This window comes from Zophobas morio, unplaced genomic scaffold, assembly GCF_036711695.1.
Source record: "Zophobas morio isolate AGI-343-1 ecotype UQ-CSIRO unplaced genomic scaffold, CSIRO_AGI_Zmor_V1 ptg000243l, whole genome shotgun sequence".
Taxonomy (NCBI): Eukaryota; Metazoa; Arthropoda; class Insecta; order Coleoptera; family Tenebrionidae; genus Zophobas; species Zophobas morio.
Window position 1 is genome coordinate 253,723 of NW_026972347.1, and position 15,303 is coordinate 269,025.

Here is a 15,303-nt window from a genome sequence, read left to right on the forward strand (position 1 = left end):
CAAGATACCGCTGCAGACGCTGGCATAGCAAGGAAGGCGATCTCGGCGAGGAGTAAGTGATTGTATCGTCAGCGTATAGAGCGTAACAGAGATAGATTAAAAGTTTTTTTACTTAAATAGTTTTTTATATCTTCACGTGACACAAGCACCAATTTAATAGCGAAAAGGGTCACTTACAACAGCGGATTACTGATTATTACGTTGCTCCCCGCCAAAATACTTAGAGCACAGAAACACAGGATGCACTGAATCCATAAACCACCTAGACAAACGCACAACAAGCGGACATTAAAAAATGATTAAACTTTCATGATCGTTTAGGTTGTTTTCGGACCGGAGGGCTTATAGGAAAGCAACTATGTTGAAGCTATCCTCAAATACCTTTTAATATTTTCACAATGGCTTGGTTTGACCTCCAAGGAAGTTTCTTTTAAGGGTTAGTTTTATAGGGGATAACTTTGTATTAAACACTTAGATTGATTCTTTTGAAAGCTTCACTTCGTTTATGGGAAGGCCCTTTTTCCATTTAACCACGTGTTATTTAGCCATGAACTTGTCCGTCATCTTTAATGCAGATGCACTTAATAAAATAATTAAAATGCCGAATAACCGACTTTTAGGCAACTAGAACTATTATATAGTTTGCGCTGCTGATCTACATTCTACCCTGCGGTATTTTTTATGTATAGTAAATGGGTGTCATCATATGTAAAAACATAAGAACCAAATTAATTATTTATAAAAAATAACAATTTCTGTTTTTTAGCGATAAGATTTTGCAATTTCTATCGCTTTTGTTTTTTTTAACTACCGCCCTTTATATTTTTATTAATATATTACTCTTCTTATTGGATAGCTTAAAACACACGATACCACACAAACTATTAGCACGAAAAAAATGAATATCGTGAACTTGTTAACTAAACTATTGATATAAAAAAACTTTAAGTGACCAAAATGGATGAAAGTTTATATAAAATTAATTGCAAACCAATACTAGGCTGTTAACTTTTTACTTTTCTCTTTTTTGTTCTTCTAACGACCTTGTAAATAAGACACTGTTAATCAGCGTGAAAAATTCTAGCTGCTACATCTAATTAATATGATAATTAAGATAAGGTAATAATAATTCACGTAATAGATATTATTAAAAAAAAAAATTAATAAAAATGCAATGTTTAAAGTAACATGAACTAGTGAAAATTGTAAAGCTTTTTTTTCTCGTGAATTTCTGTGAAAAATTGTGTGGCTAATCTCCAAAATGAATTTTTTAGTCTCCCGTTTGGTGTGTTTTGTACCCTCCGAAGTACTTTTTTTTGATATAATTTATTGCTGTATAACATTGTTGTCTCGGTTGGTCTACCTCGCTTGACTCATATCCTTAACTGTTTTATTATGGATTAGAATTTTATTATTCTTAAAACTTCCCAACTTCTTTTTAAACTAATTTCATATATTTATATATTTTATAAAAGGTTCAATTATATTACTTTATAAAACAGCTATATTTCTACTTTATATATTATATGCAATGTTAAACGCCACTTCCAACAGGTTTTTTTGTTTCTAAATTCTTACTATAATATTAATATTTTTGTATGGAATATTTTATTTATTTTTTCTAGCTTCCATAGTTTATTAAAATCATTGTAGTATTAGTTATTTTCTACAATTTAATTTGTGTAATTTACTTTTTATGATCTTTTACTTATAATTTTTGTTTTTTCCAACAGATTGTTTTCCGGTCTCAATTTCTCTAAGCCAAAATGTGATCCTCCTACTCCAGAGGATCACTTACTTTCACCTGCTAGCCTCAAGCGCAAGGTGAGCTAACTCTCACTTTTATTAGGTCTCTAATTAATATACACTTTTTATTATTTAGATTGAATCGGAACGCTTTTCTGATTTAAATGCTCGTTTAAAGCGTTATTTTCAATTAGTTCGGGAAAAGTATCCCGACGAAGTTGAAAAGGTGGAGACTCGACTTAAGAAAGAACTTTCAGCCGAAAAGGTTTATTTATTTTGAAATTTAATATTAAACTTTTTATTTTTCGTGTTTTACCAGGAAAAACACAAAAAACAATTGGCTATATTAAATTTAGAGATTGAAAAAGTTCGAGGTACTTTTAAATATAACTAAATCCTTTTTGCGTATAATAAATTTTGCCTATAACAGAAACTAATTCCGAACTCTCTGCTAAAGTTGAGCGACTAAAGGTTCAGCATACGAAGGAAGTTGAGCGTCTTCAAGAGGAAAAACGGAGCATCACTAACTCCATTACAGAATTACATGCTTCTTTGCTTGATAAAGAAAAGATTATTAAGCAGCTTACTGAGGAAAAAAAGGCGGAATTTACTGAGACTAATAATTATTATTTTTTATTGCTCTTTTAATTTAATTTTTATAAGTTTTGTAATTAGTTATTTAGTTTTATCAGTTTTTGAAATTTTATGTTGGTTTTTTTTTACTGGTAACGAACAAACCGGTTGATAAAACTTATTATTTTTATAAAATATAAGTATTATTTTATTATAATCGTTATTATTAAGTAATATAACTATTAGTTAATTTATTTTATTAAATGCTTTCAATAAATTCATTATAGTTTTTTTGTTGAGGAAGACTGGATATATAAAAATATATTATCATTAACTGTTCTATTGAATTAAAATTCTTCTTCACGTAATAAAAATAGATGTTATTTATGTCAAAATCAATTTACTTTAAGAATAAAACTGGATGTATGGAAAATTATTACTTTTTATATAAATATAATTTTTAAAAATTTAACTTTTTTTATTTATTTTTTTTAAATATAATATACTTGGATGTTATTTATTTGAAATAAAGTTGTTAGTAATTTTTTATTATGATTTTACTATTTACTATTTTCTTAATACCTTTTAGAGAAGAGGTGCGTATAGTTCTAATATATTAATCTGTTTTTTTTAATTTCTAAAAACTATTGCGATCTTTTTATCTTATTTTTACTATAATATTTGGTTTATCGAGTTTTATTCAATTTATACTTTTTTTTATTTTAAGCAATGTAAGAAGAAATTATCATTAAACTTTTTATTCATTTTAGGTATTAGATTTTGCGCTGTTATTGAATTTATTTTATATTCTGTCATCTACTCTTTTAAGTTATTGCTATAATATAATTTTTTTTAATTCGAAATATTTTTGGCCGTACAACGAATATTTTATTTTTTTTACCTAAAAATTTTGAAGTTATTCTACCTTTAGGGTTTTAATAAAGAAGAAACTAATTTGAAAAAAGAAATTCGTAGTCTTCAAACAGAATTAAACCAATCTAATTCAGATAAAACAAAAGTTATTACGGGTTTGCAAGAGGATTTAAAAAAGCAACTCGACGAAAATAATCGAATCAAAGAAAGCTTGAAGAATCAGTTGGACGCTTTAAAGAAGTATAAATTAAATTTTTTTTTGTCGCTATCTTATAATAGTTATATAAAACTGTATTATAAGGTTAATTTATATATTATTATATTTTTTAAAGTGAAGGAAGTAAAAGTTTTTAATTTTATTTATTTTTGTTGATTTTTTGTTGCAATAATTATAAAGTTAATTTAATATCAAAATAATTTTCTTAGTTGGACACCTAAAGAAGTATAGTATATTAATTTTCTATTTTTCTTAAGTAAAAGCTCATATAAAGTTAATTTTATAATTTTATATTGTAATTAACAATTTTTTTAATATTTTTTATATTATTTTTATTGAAACAGTTGCTTATATCTTAAGTTGGACGCTTTAAAGTAGTATAGACTATTAATTTTTTTATTTTTTTCTAAAGTTATGTTTTTAAATTTTAAATTAAAAAACTTAAACTTATTTTTTCATTTGTTTTAAGTTTATTAAATATATTTTTTATATATTAAATTTTTCACATCGTAAAGTTTTAAGTTTTTCTAAAAGTTTTACAAATTTTATTAATTAAGTTATTTTTTACAGTATTTAAATTAAATTTTTAATTTTGATATAAATTAAAAGATTTTTGTTTAACAATTATTTTAGGTTCTTTTTTTATATAACTCCAATTTTTATTGAAATTTTTATATTTTTATTAGAATTATCTCCTTATTGTATTATTAAATTAATTGTTAATTTTTTTCAAATCTGTACTTAATTATTTGTTATAAATAATTTTATGTTAAAAAAAATTTTTTGCTTTAACTTTTTTAAGTTTTTGAATTTTTTTGGAGATTTTTGAAAAAACTTTATGAAATTTTTTTTTAATTTTTTATTTTTAGTGTACCTTAAAATTTTATAAATTTTTTTACATTTTTATTTTTAAATTCTATGCTCTATTATTAATAAACTGAATTTATACTTTTAAAGTTATTATGCGCTTCAGTTTTTAATTTTTTGAAATTTAATATTTTAATTTTCATTTTTTAATGTTTTTACGGTTCTTTAAATTTCTGTAATCTAATTAAAGTATTATTTTTTAAAAATAAATTAATATTTAGTTTGTGTTTACTTTCTATTAATATCTCATGAAATTTTATTATAAGTTATTTTGTAAATTTTTATTACTATTTTTAATGTATTCAAGTAATTGTTTAAATTTGATATTTTTACTGTGCCTTTGCTTTTTTTGTAATATAATTTTAATATATTTTATATTATATTTTATATTCGGTACACACTAGTTTATTTACGCTATTGTTGCTGTTATTTATTAATTTATTGTAAATCTGTGATATCTTTTAACTTTCCTGATTAAAATTATTTTACTTAATTAAAAAATTTAAAATTTCTTACGAAATTTTTAATTGTTTTTAAATTTTTGCTAAAATCTTATACTAACTTCTTTTTTATATAAATAAATTACAATTACTTTTATAATATATATATATATATTTATTTTGACACAATATTTTTTATAGTTAATTTTATAAATTTTATTTTATTATGAACTTCTAGAATTTATAAGTTATTATAATTTACATTATATAAATATTTTTCTTGATAAATATTTATTTTAAATTACTTTCTTTGTAGTTTTTTAATTAATGATTTTTTGTATAAATTCGTTAAGGGGCTTTTTCTAGTTATTATAATTGTTTTATAATTAAAATTAGTGAATTTTTTTTAATGTCTCTTATATATTAAAGAGAATATAAAGAAAAAGAAGAAAAGTTGTTATCGGACTCTGCGGCTCGTTTAGAATTGCGCTTGTCTCAAGCTACTTGTAATTAATTAATGTTTATAACTGTACTATTTTCTAAATTATATTTATTTTTTGCTATATTAACTTTATTATAACTTTAATAAATATTTTTTTGTTTCCTTTACTATAAAAGCTTTCTTTATAATTATATCAGAAATATATATAAAATTATATATTTACTATAAAAATAGTTTTCTGTGTGAATTTTAAATTTTCTTATATATTTCCAATTAACTTTTTAATATCTCCTTATTTATATTGGTATAATTATTTTTGTAGTTAACCATGTGCGTTTATTACAGGAAAGCTTAAATTTTTAATTTTATTCACGAAATTTTTATTTTTAAAATTAATTATTTTAATTTTTCTCTTAATTTTTTTATATAAATGTTCATAATTAATATTATTTAATACTTTTATGTAAAAGTTTGTTTTTTCTAATTTTGTTAAATACTTGTAGTTGTTTTCAAAAAAGTTTAATTTTTATTAATTTTTATTTTAGATTGGAACACTCGATTATTAATTATATATTGTATTAATGTATTAATTTATTTTTATTATTTTTATCAAATTTTATTTTTTTAATTTTTATATATAAATTTTAAATTTATTATCATACTTCTTTTAAAATTTAAAAGTTATAGTAGTTGCCAATTCGGAGTGTATAAAGTTTTTTTCAAAACTTCTGTAAAGTTAATAAACTAATTATAAAATTTATTAAATTTAATTTAATAACTAATTTTGATATTTGTATAACTTTTTATAATACCTCTACTTTATACTTTTATACTTGTACAGTTAAATTATTAACTAAATTAACGTTTATAAATTATATCTAATTTATGAAACTTTTAAACTGATAACAATTTGTTTATTTTAACAATTTATATAAGTTTTGTGAATAAATTTACTTTGAAATTATCTATATTCAAAAAATCAAATATAAATTTATTTAAATAAGGTTTATTATTTTTAGTAACTTTAACTTTAATTTTAGCGGAGCATGAGAAAAGGGAACAGCAATTACTAAAGAAAACGGAGTTACAGTACCAAAATATTTTGAAGGCTAAAGATTCGGTCCACAAAAAAATAATTTAATTTTTTTTGCTTATTACTATTATTATTATTATTATTATTATTATTATTATTATTATTATTATTATTATTATTATTATTATTATTATTATTATTATTATTATTTAAGGAGTACAATGCAGTGCTGAGCGAGAGAGACAAGGTTTTAAGAGAGCTCGACGTGCTTTCTAAAGAAAATTCTGAACTTAAAAATAAACTTGAATTTCTGAATCAACAAATTAATTCGGTGAGAAAAAGAAAATTGTTTTTTGTTAAAGATTTTTGTAAAAATGGACCTGAAGTTTAACTTGCTTACTCTTTATGGTTTTTATTTTATATTAATTGGCCGGAAGCGGTTCAACTTTTTTTTAAGGCGTGTGTTTTGTTTAAAACAAAAGTACAAACAAATATATATATATATATATGTGTGTGTGTGTGTGTGTAAATTAAATTTTAAGTTTTTTAACTATTTTTAGTAAGATCGGCAATTTATTATCCATTATAAATTTAAATAATTTTTTTTATTGCTTTAAACTTATTATGAATCTGTATATCTCTAATTTTATTTTTATATTTTTTTTTACAGAATAAAATTAGTATTAACTTTTTAATAGTTAACAGTTTTTTATAGTTATGCTTTTCTAAAGTTATTAGAGGAGAATTATTTTTATTATGTGACGGAAGTGAGGTTTTCTTCCTTTCATCGATTATTCAAATTTCCTTTAATAATTTTACGCTGTTTCTGAACGTTGTATAATACCTTCTTGAACTTTTTTAAATTTTTCCTTTTTTTTTTTTTTTAACATAGTGGTTCTTAAGAATTACTTATTCTTTGCGTATATATTTTTTGTTACATTTATTATTCTTATATTTTTTAACTTTGTAATTCTTAAATAATTATGAAAATTCATTTTTGAAATTAAATTTTTTATTTTTAAGTTTTTTCTTTTCATAACTTGTGGTATTCTTTTTTTACACTTAATATCTCTTACGTTTTATTAGTTGTATTTTACTTTTTAATTACTTTTTATTAATTATTTTATAATTAAAATTTTGTTTATAAAGTAATCCCTTTTTGTATTTATATACTTTCTTGTAGTTGTAACTTTCATATAATTCTTCTATAAGTATTTTTTTGTATTTTTTCATTCAAAGATACTTTTAGTTTTTTTGATATAAAAATTTCTAGACTAAATTTACTTTATTAGATTTTGAAATAACTAAAAGATCTGAATTATTTTTTTATTTTTTTAATTTTTAAATACAAAAATACATTTTTAAGAAGAATCAGAAAATACTTTAAAGCTTTATGTAAATAGTTTTTAGAAAATAGTTTACTTTATTGAAATTTTGTTTTTATACTATGGAATTGTTATTAGTAGTTTTTTTAATTTTTAACAATTTTTTAAAAACTTTGAAAATTTATTTTTTTAATTCTTTAATTTTTTAAAAATTATAATATATACATTAAATTTTCACTTAAGGGTTTCTGGGCAATAATTTTACTTCATTAACTTTGGAATTTATTATAGATACTAGAATTTTATTATTATTATCTTTGATCTTATAATTATTATTTAAGTATGAACACGAAGTGAAAAAATTAGAAGATGGAAGAGCAGAACTCCAATTAGAAATTGAATTTCTTGACGGTTTACTCAGCGAAGAAGAAAAACGATTGGCTCTTACTTCTACCAACGCGACGCCCATCACTTTTTTTTATAATGGTACAAAAATTGAGGTTTGCTATTTATGATTTACTTGTGATTATGGATTTCTTTAAAAAAAAATTTAGAAATTAATATAAATTTATTTTTATTAGAGCGGGCGAAAGAGACGCAGAAGTTCTATAAAACATGAATGTTTGCTGAATTTAAATATTTTTATTTATCTTTTAATATAATTACTTTTTAAATTTAGTTAGCCAAGGTGCTCCTTTTGCCAAAAGAAATAATATCGTTCATCTAAAGGTTTACTTCTTTTATTTATTTTATTTCTTAATTTTTACGTTAATTTTTTATATTTTTTAGGCTGAAATAGTGGATAAATCTGGAGATGTTTCCATTGAAGAAATTGATGTTGATGGTTTTTTTTAAACTTACTATAATTTTTTTAAAAGAACTCTTTGCTTAATATCTTATATCTTTTTTTTGCTTTTTATATATATTGATATTATTATCAATTCTTTACTATTTATATGTATTTTTATATTATATTTTATTATTTTATTTTATATGTGTTAATTTTTTTTTTAATTTTTTTTTTAGGAAATTTTGTTCGACTTAAGAACACAACATCCCACGATATTAACATGACCAGTTGGTAGATTTTTTTTTGCTTGTTACTTTTTTTATTTTAATTCAATACTTTTTAATGATTATTAAATAATTTTTATTACTATGAAGTATTTACGTTTTACTCTCTAATATTTTTAATACAGATTAATTTTTTTTTAATCTGACTTTTATACTTTTTAAGCGATTATGTTTATTTTTTTTCGATTTTTAGTTTCAGAAAGCATTTACTTTTTCTAAAGGCAAGAAAATTTCATTCTCTGGTTAAATATCATACTTATAATTAAAATATTTATATGCATGATAATACTAATTGAAAAACTTTTGGTTTGTTAAAGAAGTATTTTTACTAATTACATTTTGGGAAGCATTTTTTATTTAAAAAGGAAGATGTGCTAATTATGTATCTTTAATAATATCTTTAATTATTTTCTTTCGCTTATTTTCTAAAAAACAATTTTAAAAAAATTATTAAAGTAATTTTTATTATATTACTTTTGGAAAGCGTTTACTTTATAATTAAAGGTAAGAAAATATTATTTTTAGCTTGAATAGTATTTTTAATAACATTTTTTTTCGGCATGTTTTTATATTTCATATATCTAAAGTATTTATTTTTTAATTTTAAAAGGCATTCTCGTTTTACTAAAGTAAATAGGTGTGTTCTCTTTGCTTTAATAATATTTTTAATATAATCTTCAGGTTTTTGAGGGCGTACTGCGACACCAGCGGGATATTCTGTGAGTTTGTATTCCCCGAAAATTACGTCATCAATGGCAAGGTAATGCTCCAATCGCTGTTTTTCCCCTTTTCCCTCCTTTTTGATTGGGTGTGAGCTTATAAAAAAGCAAGTTGATTGGTTATTATCCAATAGCGTCGTTAGGGTTTCAGTTATTTTTTTAAAATAAACCAATAAGCTACTAGTCCGCGCCTGTTACAATCAGCGTTGAGTTTTAATGAAACGGTTTGGAAGAGATTTCCTAATTTTTACAATTTTGTGAAAATCTCATTGAACTATAAAATATACTTAGAAGTGCTTTTTCATAACTATATAAAGAGATGTAGAAAATGAAAGTTTTTACTAGTACTCAGTAAACTTTTCTAAAAAAAAAAAGTAAAAGTTGGTTAAAATTGAAATCTATAAATTTGATTTACAACTTTTTCTAATCAATGTTATCGATTAATATCTCGTTTTTTTTTTTGTCGTTCTAATTTAGTTTAGATTTACTAAATTCGGAAATATTTTAATATTTTTTTAAATGATTCACCTGCTCATAATTTTATAGAGCACTATAACAATCTACACTTTACTGCATCGCGGGGCCGTCGATGAGGAACGTGATTTGCTGTGGGAAACTGAAGACCCCATTTGGGTAAACGAAGCTGGTAAGCTATTTTATAGCGGAGTTGAAGATTTTTTTTAATTATTTTAAGAAAGGATTCATAGAGCTTTTCGATTCCCATAAAGAATCTGTCTCTGCTGGAAAAGTGGAAGAAGTTTATGACGGAAATAAGAGTCGTTGTGCTCAGCAATAGTTCAATTAATTCTTTATTTCTTAGAAATATTGAAGTGTGAAAAAAATATTAATATTGATTAAAATCTGTTTTCTTTAAGATAAAATAAATATATTTAAAGTTTATTTATCAGGGGACATCAGTTTAATTTATTTACACCAGTTAAAATTCTTAATTAATGTATTTAAAATTTGTATTATATTTTTAAGGATAATTAAAGTTTCCGAAGATTTTAATATTGAAGCTTCTTTTGATTCCATCGTTGAGTAAAAATAATTTTTAAGATGGCCGCTTAACTTTAGACTTACAGAGATGATTTCCTATTTAATAAAGTTATGATTTAAAATTTTAAAAAATGGATATGGCATACAGTTGAACCTTTTTCTACTTTACTTTATTTAAGATTTTAAAATAAAGTGAAAATATATTATCAGGAAAGATTCATATATGCGCTATTTTTAGATTTCTTTAAGTGCATTTAAATTAAAAAAATTATTATCACCTCTCCCAGTTTAGTAAATTGTATATAGAAATCAGTCTCGATGCTTGAGTTTTTACATAAATTTATAATTAGCCCGAGTTCCGAAAGGTACTGTTTGATTGCCTCTTTAGAAAAATCAATTCCATTTAATACAGAAAAAAACGACAAAGAAGAGTTATACCCGCTAAAGTTTTGATTTTTTTAAAAATATTGCAATCATCTTTAAATTGAAGGCGTAAGATGTTATTAATTTCTTCCGTCAAAACAGCGCTGCTCGCTAAAAAGTCATTCAGGATTTTATTATCGTTGCTTTTTCTATACTGAAAGTTTACAGTTGTTAATTCTTTAGAATTTTGGTTAAAGTTGACGTTATCCAAAACAGAAGGTGCAATTGAGTTAATTTTTTCTGAATCACATGTACAAAAATTGCCAATATATATATAATATATACACTAAGTAATATACCTATAGTTGCCACGGTTAATATAAATTCTGTAAGTAAAGAGGGGAGTTCTTTATCGATATGTTTAAACGTTTCTTCAATGTTGGAAATAAGGATCTGAGTTGCATGGTCACAGCCTAATTTAAGCTGTTAAAGTGGTTACAATTCGTACTATTTATTACTATAATATTTAAAAATATATGTAAATTTTAGTAGTACAAAAGTTGAAACAACTTTTTAAATAAAACCTTTACTCTTTCGATTGATGGTAATAAGTAATTTGAAAAATAGGAGTTCATGCAACTTTCAATACTCTTACGTTGTAATTAAAACTCTTTAAGAAAAGGAGTAAATGAAATATAGTTTATTACCACTAGGTCTAGTGGAAGAAACGCTTAAAGCCATAAAAAGTTAAACTTTTGTATTACAAAGAATCCCCAAACCTTAACCTTGAGTTCTTAAAACTTAAATTTATTTTTGCAACTATTTTTAAACTTTAAATAAAATTATTACAAAGGTTAAACACATAGGTAATGAAAATTCTAGAAACAATAAAAGGGTAAAAGCCTCTTTATCTTACTGTAGGGAGGAGATGAAATTTGCTGTAGGAAAAGCGTTTGCTTTGATTCAAAACCCAATAAAAGAAAACTTAAAATTCTGTGGGTCAAAATGCGTAAAAAAGCTTAAGATGAAAGCTTAAACGCTCGTCAAGTCTTGCTGCATATTATTAAACTTGTGAGATAAACTAGTGTTTTTATTAATTATAATTATAAAGAATTAAGTTAAATGTCTGAAAACAAGTTTATTGGCTTAATTCATAGCACTTTAAATCATACAAAAAGTCGTTCCTTAAGCATTTTTAACGAAGAGCTAAAATTTTACGTAAAAAATTTATTTTGCTGACTGTTTTAATAAATAGTTAGGCCACAAAATTTTCCTATTTATTATTTCCGGTAGTCCCAGTTAAAATTTACCCTGTTTTCTATTAAATTCTGAGTCAATCCGGCTTAAAATGTTACAAACCTTAACGAGTAAAAATACTAAATCGCATACCTCTCTCGTATTTATGTGTTTGAGTTTGTTTTCTTTTTGGGCTTAAAATCTACAGTAAAACAAAATGTATATACTTTTTTTATTGGTTAAATGGAACGTGCTTCTTTTTAAAAGTATATCGATGCAAGATTTCTCTTAAATGATGTTTAACTGAATGCGTGCGTTGGCCTAATTTCTAAACCTTTTATAACTTCCTTGCTAATAAGTAGCCTTCGACGGGCTTGTTTGCCATGAAAGATCTCATACATAATCACAATTATGCCCAAGTTTGCTGCTTTAATGGGGCTAGTTTCCTTTTTTTGCTACGAGAATTTAAACAAAACATAAATTTTTAAGCTTATAGATAATAAATGGTATACGAATTACATTTTGCAAAAAAAAAGAATGCTAAACTACTATTATACGTTAAAAAAAACTGCGTAAAATTTGTTAAGCGAAAAATAAACGTAATTTAATTTATCTTAAATTCATTATTAAGTTCAATGTTTTCCTAAATAAAAATTGATACAACTAACAATTTCATAAAAATGTCTTTGTAAATCTCAAAAGTTTTTAAAAAAATAAATGTAAGTTATTAAGGTAAAAGAGCAGCAGTGCGCTTATAATCTTTCAGCCTCAATAATTATAAATTTCACTTATATTATATTAGTAAAAGTTTATGAATCCGTTTGGAGTTTTTTAAAACTCGGATGCGCTTCATTTGATACAATACTATTCAAGTCGCTCTTTTTTTTCCTCTTCAATCCTAAATGAAAAAAATTAAATTTATATAAATCAATGCATAGTTTATAAGAAAAATAAGACTACCTTTCATTTTTCGTGTTTGTAATTTGCTGAAGTCTTGTTTTTCAAGATGTAATCGAGCAATTTTATTTCCAAAATCATCATTAGAAATTGATTTCTTTTTTGGTTGCTATCACAAAGTAAATATATAAAATTAATAATAATAACGATAATAATAATAATAAAAAACATTCAAAATCTTTGGTTTTTTTAGTGCTTGTTTCATTAGAGCCAAAGGAGCAAAGCATGTTCTTCTTATTTTCAAATCCATGTTAGGCCCAATCAATTCTAGTTCTACTCTAGGAATTCGAGTCCCTATTTATTAATAATAGGTAATACAGATCTTCATCCCAAGAAAAAAAAAAGTAAATAAAAATAATTGTACAGATCAATTTAAATTATAAAGTGAAAAGAATTTAAATTTAAAATACTTCGATTCAAGAAAATAAAATAACAAAATTTCTTTAGACAGACTAACTATTAAAAAAATAATTATAATAACAGTTTTTAAGAAAGCCCTAAACTTTAAATTGTCTTACTTTTCCCTCCTCGATAGATAAAATCCAAGTTTTTTGTTTACAATGACGAAACTCTTAATTATTCAGATAATTTCGAAATTGTAAAGTATAAAAATAACAAAAAATACGAGAAAAATAAAAAAAGCCACAAAGTATTATAGTATTATATGATTCAATAAATATATAAAAATCTTATATAAAACATATATAATCATAAACAATTTTTTATAATACATAAGAACGGTTTAAAAAATTTCAAACCTCTATACAAATAATTATATTTTCATTCAAAGGTTAAAAAATTATAATAACAAGCAATAAAGCCCACACATATAATATATGATTTAATATAGGAAAGTCCTTCAAATAAAACATTAAAGTTAGCAAGTAAAGTTAGGTATGCGCAAAACAGCCCAGAATATATAAATATGATTTTAACACATTTATAAAAACTTGCAAGCTTATTAACCATATAAAGATAATTTTCATAGTATATATTTTATACGATGTTAAAGTTTAAATAACACTTTATTCAATTTTTAATAGAATTTACAAACTATTTGTAAGAAATAATTTGAAAGTAATTACAAGTTATAAAAGTAAATAAGAAAGTCATAGAACCTGATTTCTTTAAAACTATTGCGTATGTCCTGAAGTACAAAAGCTCACTACTAGCACTAACGCAAATCACCCATTCCAGTCCTTGAAGACTAATAAACTCAGCAGTGCGACCGCGAAAGAAGTCCAATATTAAGTTCTAGAAAAAAAATTGTAGTTAAAGAATTTTTAATATATAAATTTTTTAATTTGAAATATATATATATATGTGAGGGGGAAGGGGGGAAATAGCACGTAAGAATTATATTTCCTGTAACAGCAATTATAATAATACTAACTTATATTAAAAAAAAATTTGCAGAAACCTTAGCTTTAGTATAATCTAGATTTTTTTCAAAAAGCTCGCCAGAAAAGACAAAGCACGGCTTACTGCCAAAGACAGGCCTTTTAACTTTCTATAATGGTATAAAAGCATGTAAAAAAATAATATATAAATTTTTTAAAATTTATTCTATAAACCTCAAAAAAAAAAGATGGTTCATAATTCATTAACTCAAACTCAATCATATCTAACAAACAAAAATTAAAGGTTCGGCCCATAACAACGTTGTCGGGACGCTTTTTAGAATGGCTAGCAAGCATAAAAAGAGAACAATCCGTTTTTTGAGAATAAAATTCAAGAGAAGAAGCATCCTCAAAAGGAAGAATGGGATTTTTACGTTTAAAAAAAACGGCATCAGGTTTTTTTAAACATTCCTTAACAACATTGTTAATAAAATTAAAATTTTTTTAAATTAAATTTAACGATACAATATCTTTTAAAAACTCGTAAAGTACTTCTCCAGTATTGTTCCCCTTTATAAATATAGCCTTCTTAGGATGTTCTATTACTTGAGGTAAGCGTTTTTCTAAAAAACGCTTAGAACGTGCATTTTTGGCTTTTCTATATGTAAATTCAACATTAATAATACTAAAAATTTCTAGTTATAACTATAACTTACGGTAAATTCTGAACCATAAGCTAAGAAAATCAATATCACACTATACTAATTATTAATAAATATACACAAAATTATATATTAAGTGTATTGTTTAGAAAATTCTAAAAAACCAAGCCTTGCAGACTTACCACGAGGAGACAGTAACAAAAATTGAACCAATGAGGAGCTGCTTAACTTCTACGTTGCAACCTAATAAAAATGGCTATTAGCGTCATTTAGTATTGTCATCGTCTCTTATTTCTCAAAAAATCTTTTAAACTGTGCTAAATTTTTTATAAATTGCTCTTCTAGTTCTACACGGTTATTAGGTCATATTCTTCTTTTTTATAAATATGAATTTTTTATTGATTATTATATTAACATATTTATTACAATTTAAAGTT

General features: G+C 23.3%; 2 protein-coding genes and 1 long non-coding RNA gene across 3 annotated transcripts; 1 reads left to right on the forward strand and 2 right to left on the reverse strand.

Moving 5' to 3' along the window:
* The first annotated feature begins 1,481 nt into the window (after positions 1-1,481).
* On the forward strand, positions 1,482-10,115 carry LOC135146581 (lamin-L(I)-like). Its single transcript, XM_064078702.1, has 17 exons — positions 1,482-1,554; positions 1,734-1,824; positions 1,883-2,011; positions 2,066-2,120; positions 2,177-2,346; positions 3,251-3,432; positions 5,146-5,222; positions 6,199-6,278; positions 6,406-6,522; positions 7,858-8,016; positions 8,098-8,137; positions 8,196-8,245; positions 8,306-8,360; positions 8,543-8,597; positions 9,272-9,350; positions 9,856-9,955; positions 10,008-10,115. The coding sequence occupies exons 1-17, from the start codon at positions 1,532-1,534 to the stop codon at positions 10,103-10,105; spliced, it is 1,560 nt and encodes a 519-aa protein (XP_063934772.1). The 5' UTR covers positions 1,482-1,531; the 3' UTR covers positions 10,106-10,115.
* A 212-nt stretch (positions 10,116-10,327) lies between these two features.
* Positions 10,328-11,322, reverse strand: LOC135146566 (uncharacterized). Its single transcript, XR_010283873.1, has 5 exons — positions 11,256-11,322; positions 11,031-11,154; positions 10,747-10,971; positions 10,587-10,690; positions 10,328-10,404 (listed from the first exon to the last, which is right to left on the reverse strand). It is a non-coding gene; the product is annotated as an uncharacterized LOC135146566 (long non-coding RNA).
* Positions 11,323-12,716: 1,394 nt separating this feature from the next.
* On the reverse strand, positions 12,717-14,983 carry LOC135146582 (ribosome production factor 2 homolog). The gene is made up of 8 exons (XM_064078703.1): positions 14,921-14,983; positions 14,730-14,862; positions 14,439-14,675; positions 14,285-14,374; positions 13,983-14,118; positions 13,034-13,158; positions 12,868-12,973; positions 12,717-12,805 (listed from the first exon to the last, which is right to left on the reverse strand). Exons 1-8 carry the CDS (start codon positions 14,935-14,937, stop codon positions 12,717-12,719), a joined length of 933 nt encoding a protein of 310 aa, XP_063934773.1. The 5' UTR covers positions 14,938-14,983.
* Between the last annotated feature and the right edge of the window lie 320 nt (positions 14,984-15,303).

Excerpts from the sequence above, each read along its gene's own strand:
- LOC135146581 (XM_064078702.1), top strand. The coding sequence starts at position 1,532 with ATGTTAAACGCCACTTCCAACAG. Across the intron at positions 2,347-3,250 it reads AGCTTACTGAGGAAAAAAAG|GGTTTTAATAAAGAAGAAAC; the intron begins GCGGAATTTACT and ends TTCTACCTTTAG. Across the intron at positions 9,956-10,007 it reads CATTTGGGTAAACGAAGCTG|GATTCATAGAGCTTTTCGAT; the intron begins GTAAGCTATTTT and ends ATTTTAAGAAAG.
- LOC135146582 (XM_064078703.1), bottom strand. Across the intron at positions 14,676-14,729 it reads ACGAGTTTTTAAAAGATATT|GAATGTTTAAAAAAACCTGA; the intron begins GTATCGTTAAAT and ends AATGTTGTTAAG. Across the intron at positions 13,159-13,982 it reads AATAGTTTTAAAGAAATCAG|GGACTCGAATTCCTAGAGTA; the intron begins GTTCTATGACTT and ends ATTAATAAATAG.